We start from the raw sequence: 7,473 nt of genomic DNA, 5'->3' as shown, positions 1-7,473 counted from the left end.
CGTGGCCCGCAATATACTAATTATGACGTCAAGTTTCTCGCTAAAATACAAAACTGGTACCACTTTTGACCAGTTTTTAGGAGTCTCATATCTGGGACTGTGGGGGCAACACACTGGCAGACCAAGATGATTGTAAACAGAAAAGTCAATGTGGGGGTGTAATGGTGTGCAGAAGATGAACCTTTCTCGTTCTCACAGTGGCGGGAGTCGGTTCCTCCACCTGAGAGAGGGCAGGCAAATCCAACAACTCAGGAGATGATTCTTTCAATAAACACATAGTGTCACGTGGGAAGAAGAGTTAGGACCTCGGAGCAGACAAAATACAGAAGCAGTCGTTATACGCAAAAATCCAGCATAATATCAGCTCGGAAACTAAACTATCTGAACTGCATTGGAACACCATGCTCGGAAACTACAGACTTTGAAAGCAGTTTGATGTGACAGCTTGAGACGTTGACTCAACTCGATATTCTGACAATGTGTCACAGAGAGTTTAGGACTTAAATACAGTTCAACATCAGTCCTTTACAAAGTCTCCAGGGCGATTCCATCGCTGTGTCCGAGTCTTCGGGGTCCAGATCATGTGAATCCTTCATGTACTTCTCCACTTCTGTGACTTGTTTGCTCCCAAGTCCAAACTTTCCTCCTCACGTGACACATACGCTTAGATCAGTCTCGAAATCTGTGTACAACATCTGGTTCTAGTCTTCGTATTCATCCTCAATTCCCAAAGTTGCTCTTGGAGTCCAATGTCGTGACTAAATGGCTCCAGGATTGCTTTACTGGTGTTTACTGCCATGAAGTAATTTGAAAAATTAATATCACATCACATGACACTGATGTGAATCTCTTGGACCGTTGTGGGAACTATTCTCAAATGAAGGCTAACTACACGTGACCATGGATCTGAATAGCAGTGACTTATTTTCATTTCTCAAGAACAACAATAACGTCTCTGGGTCAATATGACCCGGAGGTGTGCGCATTTATCCAAAAGTGTCAAAAACGGAGTAACAAAAGCAGAGTCAGGAAAGCAATGCCTTTGCGTCTGCATTTGTGTCGTCTTGGTCTCATGGTTTCAAAATGTGCACGATGTGATGAAGAAGACTGTTAATAAGCCAATTTAAATAGAACCAAGAATGCATTTGGCCTATCCATTGATCAAACATCTGTTGTGAATTTTGTTGTTCAGCTCATTTTTAGACAACACCAAGTTGAGCAAGAAGCTGCGAAACAATTAACAGATGGACGTGCGCATGCTCATATTTCAAACGTGTATGTTAAACTGTTAAGATTTTGTGAATCTTAAACTCATCTCTTTGTAAAATATTTAGTAGGTCAAGGTCAAAGCATGTCCATCTAGCAGTGTTTGGTTTTGGAGCATGAGCCATGAGGCAGGCGATTACGTTGAAGGATTTGGGCTCATTTAGTCTCGTGAATAAGGGTTGTGTGATGGAAAAGACAGATTAATAAACACACCTTATTTATTTCTGTATATACATTTCAGGATTCACATCAAATGAAATGCAAGTAAACAGATGTTTGAATTCCCAGACGCGTTTAAAAACTGTCGCTTAAAATCCACTAGAGGGCGCACAAGCATTACAAACACATTAGTGCAGTTAGTCGGTGGCTTCATTTTGCGTGTGTATTGAACCATGAAAATTATTTTCGCTTGGGTTTTTTTTTTCAATTGAGGTAATTGTATTTACTTATCTACGTTACAAACAACCCTCGCCGAATGTATAAGACACACCCAAACACAATTGCCGTGCATACATGATTGGATTTTTGTTTACTCGAAGTGTATTTCATAAAAATTGTAGCTTTACAGGAATTATGACCTTAAAATGCCTTAGCGTAGGTTAATGTCTACTTTACCTAGACTCAAGATTAAATTGCCAAGCTTCAACCATTAATCTTAATAAAACATCCACCCATCAATGTTCAATAGCCGCTTATCTTCACAAGGTTCGCTGGCTTGCTGGTGCCTATCCCAGCTGCCTTAGGGTAGTTGCAACTGGGGATAAAATGATACATTCCAATTGAATGAAAACAATGTCTTCTGTCGTTTAATTATTCTTTTGTTTATTAACTCCCACTGGGCAACGAATAAAATAGCTCGAATATACTCTCAATAATCAAGTAATATTTCTGCTTGAAAATAAAATGATGGAGAGCCGAAATGGTCGTGTTGAATCCAGGAGTTGTAGACCAGAAAAGAATACAGATCTCAGACCAGTAATCTTAAGCAAACCAAATCCATAATGGATAACAATCTGACCGTGGACCAGCCCCCTCCTCCCTCCCCCCTCCCCACTTGGAGTTTACGCCAAGTGGGATTCAGACCGGAGGAAATCGCGCTGGAGCCACATCCACACTCCACAGCAGCCCACGGCGTGAAAAGAGACGGACGGAATCAAGTGAAAACCTGGTAGGAGCGACACAAAGGTTTTCGAGAAGCCGGCAATTGACGCGGCGAACATTAAGACTCGTCGTCCGCGCATTCGCCGTGGACAATTTTCAAACCTTTCTTTTTCTCTTCCTACAGCAGTAGGAGCCACGTTTATTCAGCGCTAGCGGAATGTATTGCTAGCGAGCTAGCCGAGGTTAGCTAGCTAATTAGCTTGTCAGACAGACAAGAGCCGGACGTGTGGTCTTCACTAAATTAGGTCACTTATTTGGCAGGGTTTGACTTGATGGAAAAAGCCGTACTCGCTGTGCTTTTTCCATGATCTTGACACGGCCATTATGTTCTGCCTTGAGTAGCCTCCGCCAGCGAGACGCAAAATAATTGCCCGAATAGATGAGTTACTAGAGTCACTTTCGTGTTATTCATCCGATTCCTTCGTTGAGGACAACGCCGAGAGGAGAAGGAAGGTGGAAAAACGCAAGCCGATTATTTTTTTTTTTTCCTGAGCCAAGACTCTCTGCCGTCCAATGTTAATGTCGACCGACGTTGCATCTATAATGCTACCCGTTAGTCGGGGGATAATGGACCGAGAGAGAGACATCGATACATCAGCGGTGCCGCATACAAGCGCTGCCGGAGGTCCGGCTGCCGTCCGCGGGATGAAGCGAGGAGACCCGGAACCCGACGCTCTCGCAGCCGCTGCCCTGACTGACCTGACCGGGGCGGAGTGCAAAAGACCGAGGATAGACGGCACTGGGAGTGTTATAGGCGACATCGGACAGGTAAACAATCATTTGTCACTTCTATTTGCTTTTGTTGCTATCCCACAAGTGTGTTTTGTATCATTCGATTTTGACGATTTGACAGGCCCGCGCACGTAAGCGTGCAGCGATGCAAAAGGCTTAAATTGTGCATCGCTTTTCAAGTGTGGAGCATGAGCGAGTCAGACAAAGGTAACATGATCCAGGCTCCATTGCTGTGACAGACGGCAGTGATCAAAACCATTCCCCCTGCGTGTCTTGTGGGGAGGCACGCTAGGAATATTTTATTCACATAAGCCACAATTACAGAGGCTCTTGGCAATTTACAGTGAGTCACCACATCAAGAACTGATGCACACTCTGCATGTGCTATTAATCACACCATGCACCCCCCAACCTCCTCCCCTTGATTGTCGCTAGGTGTTAAAAGGGAGGCAGACAGGGGATTGGGGGAGGGGTCACCACTGTGAAAGACAAAGAACAGAGCCTTTTGGTATTAGCTAAGGAGAGAGGGGCTCAGGGGGGCCTCTTTATGCTGGTCTTCTCCTGTTTTCATAACCCAATTGGTAAGACTGTAAAACATCCGCACCTCCTACATAAGACTTTGAAAATGAATGAAATTGCATTTGATGCGCCGTAAATTCCATACGATATGTCCACAATCCCAAATTTTCACTGCATCCGGCATATTCGGGCAGTAAAAAGCATTAGCAGCAGCTGCATGGTAGGTGAATGAGATTTGAGGTCATCTGCAGGTAATTGAATCGTGCAGCACTGGTAAAATACTTTCACTGAACTCGCACAGAAGATCAATCGCAATGACAAAGAGGTCCCATATTGTGCAGTTATGCCGAGCATGCTTTGCAGCATAAGGTTAGAAGCCGCCAGGAAAGATGATGTGGGAACGAGCAGCATGGCATGGGGTGGACTTTCCCTGACCATCACTTGTATTGATTTCCCACCACAGTTGGAGGGCGTGTGTGTGCGTGCGTGTGTGTTTGTTTTTGTGTGTCTGTGTGTTGGGAGGGCCATAGGAGAGGACAAAGAGAGATGATCTTTAGTTGGAAAAAAAAGGAGCTGCACAGATGCTGTCAGGATAGATTTATTGGGAAATAAAGAACAACGCAATGAAAGGAGATCAAGTCCATTATTTGTTTAGGTACACCTGTGATCATGATGAAGAACTAAAGGGAAATGATAGATCGCAGAGGCCGTTTGATGAATTGGTGTAGGCAGGGAGCAGCATGTCAGCTTAATTAAAAAGTAGTACCGTGAGTGTACTTGTACTACTTTGTACTCTTTTTTTTTTTTTTTTTTTTTAAGCGCTTAAATTGCAGCAAAATATTTTCTGAAGCTCTCAAATGAGAATGTCACATCTCATTGCTATAATTGCTGTCATATCCTTACAAACAATTAGAGTTGTCAAAAATAATTAATCAATTATGAGATTAACCGACAACTATTCCAATGATTGATGTAATCGTTTACAGCCATTGTTTAGCTGAAAATTGTCCAAATACTCAAATTTCAGCTTCTCAACAGGTTGTCTTTTATGTTTAGTCCAATTAAGACATTTGCATATGTCTGCTTTTACTTTGGAAATCGTTGACTGAAACAGTAACTGTGTCAGTTTCAAAAAGGTTGGTGCGCACATCAATCCCCCACTTGTTATATTGCTGTTTTGTTGATTTTTTTTTTTTTTAATCACTAAACAATACAAAATAACAATATTAAAAAAAAGAATAATTTCTAACTGGACCATAATAGAAAAAACGCTTTCATGTAAAATAAAATTGTATTTGGACTTTCAAATAATGTGATCCTTTTGCTTGTTTATTGTTGTTGATAAGTTAAAGGAAGACTTTTCGCAAAATTGTTTAGTATATTATTATTATTATATAATATTATTCTGCAAATTCTTTAATTTACTTCAGTTTCTACAAAAGCTTAATCATCAGTTTTGAGAGGGAAAAGGCTATGCATGTTAATGTCTGCAAAAAGGCCTAACTGAAAAGAAAAAATAAACTTAAAGTAAAAATGACATTATTTAATTTAAATTACATCACCATTTTTCTTCCTCTTATTAAATAAAATGTCCCCATTTTTTCAGTCTGAATCTTAAGAGGTAATTCACCAAAAAATGTTTAAAAAAATAAAAGGTTTGAGTTGAATTTTTAATCATACTCGAACCTAGCACAGTCCCTTGACTCACACATCGGTTTCTATGACTGCCTCAGATTATACTGACTCGGTGCTTGCTGGATCTCAGCGCATTTGCTACACAATTGCATAGCACAATACAAACGGCGGAAAGGTCACCGCTGAAGCAGTGTCTGCTCAAGATAAGTGGAGAGGATGCTCCTAGATGCAGCCAGTCATTACTATAGTGTTCCCACAGAGGGTGTGAGGCACAAGAAACGCTGACCTTCCTGGCTGCTAATCAACACTGTAATAATAAATGAGAGTGCTGCAGGCCACTTCTTCTGCCTTTTGTTGATTCGCTCTCTCCTCCCCCTGCTCTGACTCATACAAACGCCTCCATATTGCCCCCTTGCATCTACTACTCCCCTTTAGCTGTCCTCTGATAACCCCCCCCCCCCCCCCCACTCGAGCCTCCCCCAGGCATAATTCCAGATTGCTAATTGACTCTTGGTTCACAGGAAAGCTTCCATCCCCTCCCCCATACTCGCTCTATGTCCCGTTACACTTTGCAGTTATCTTTACCCTTCTTCAGTGTGTGCCATCACTGAAACTGAAGAATATTGTTAGTGTATTCACTCAGGTAAAAAAAAAAAGGTGATTACGTTCTTCTCAGGACCGCTCTCCTCCGTGTCTTCTTTTGTGGTTAATATTGACGCCTCCCCCTCAAGGCAAAGCAACGGTCCGCTGGCTGCATCACTGGAAGTACGGTTCCAACTGTCTGGCTGTCTCTGTTTCGGAGCCGATTTGTCCTATCGTTAGCAGTAAAGAGGCTTTGTGTCATGCTAACAAGATCAAAGCTCATTTAGTGAAGGGCAGTAAGCAGACTGATCGCTTCAATGGGTGCAGCAAAGGTGGAGTGGATGCTTGATATGCACAGATAGATCTTCAAAAGTTATATATATATATTTTTTTTCCCTCATTTGTGCATGCTAGACCTTATTATACTTTGTCCAGTGGCCAAGTTACGCATGGCCACAATAATGTTGCCACAATAAATCAATCAAAATGCTTAATTCTTTGCAAAACTATGTTCATCTTATCGACCACATTTAACATCCCGATAGGTCATTTTGTTCCAAAGAACAATATATATCCAGCCATAATATTTTTCATTAAAATAACAAGAAATTGATGCCAACTCACTGTGATCATGTGAGAGCCGCTAGTCTAATCACTTAGACTGATTTAATATTGTGTTTTGTGAAATAATGAATTAAGCTGCAACATCCACCTGTTTTTATCCATCTTGGGGGTGGCCATTTTGCCATTTGCTTTGGACTGAAAATGACGTCATGGTGCCCAAGGACTCAGCTTGTTGATGTAACTTGACCAAATGCAGAAAACAGGTTAGCTGTGATTGGTTGTAACCCGAGCCCTTATGCACTGCCATGTCATTTTCAGTCGACAGCAAGTGATAAACCATCTGTAAAGAAAGTCTAAGGATGACAGTGTTTTATCAGTAGCATAACAAAATAACATAGTGGAATAGTTTTTGTTTTAACTTGAGTCATACAGTACCCTACAATTAGAATAAAATTTCACCCGTGCTTTTTTGCTTAAGTGCTTTACTAGTATGCGTACATGTGCGGCCTGCGCTCGCTTTTGCTCCCTGATCTTTCCCACTGTTTAAAGATTACTGTTAAACTTTGAGCTGAATCTCAGGCAGCGTCACACCTGACTTTTGAACCAGCAGCGATAAGCTTAAAAACGTCCGTTTGCGTCCATGCTTGTTTTATTGTTGAATCTCTTCTGTTCGTTGTCAGGCTAGTCACATTTTAAAAATGAAACACATGCCCTCTTCCCATTTTTTCTTGCTAACACACTATTTTCCCCGTTAACATGACACTCACATGTTAACTCTCCTTTTACTGTTGGTCCACCCCACACAAATCCTCTCATCCTACGCACTCATACGCCTCCTCCCCACGGCTGCCCCCAAACTGTCATATGTGATCCCATCTCCACCCACACACAGCAAAATGTCAATTCAGTGTTTTCCTCACACGAGGTCATTGGTAATAGACTGCTGCAGTGTCATAAATAGGACTTGAAAGCATTTTTATTCATTCAATTTGCTGTTACTTTCGGTCTATTTTT

The 7,473-nt window shown here is 41.8% G+C and overlaps 1 protein-coding gene across 3 annotated transcripts in view; it reads left to right on the top strand.

The window, feature by feature from the left end:
* Positions 1-2,358: 2,358 nt before the first annotated feature.
* The window catches only part of LOC148410810 (RNA binding protein fox-1 homolog 2-like), a 35,237-nt gene continuing 30,122 nt past the window's right edge, over positions 2,359-7,473 (top strand). For all 3 annotated transcript variants that reach the window (XM_088436131.1, XM_088436130.1, XM_088436128.1), the window contains exon 1: positions 2,359-3,195. In XM_088436131.1, the coding sequence (XP_088292257.1) occupies positions 2,941-3,195 (255 nt within the window). In that variant the 5' untranslated portion in view covers positions 2,359-2,940. The remainder of the gene's footprint in view (positions 3,196-7,473) is intronic.

Source organism: Hippichthys cyanospilos, chromosome 16, assembly GCF_059441005.1.
Source record: "Hippichthys cyanospilos isolate Australia breed blue-spotted pipefish chromosome 16, RoL_Hcya_1.0, whole genome shotgun sequence".
NCBI lineage: Eukaryota > Metazoa > Chordata > Actinopteri > Syngnathiformes > Syngnathidae > Hippichthys > Hippichthys cyanospilos.
The sequence above is the reverse complement of the archived record's forward strand: the minus strand, read 5'-3'. Positions and strand labels throughout refer to the sequence as shown.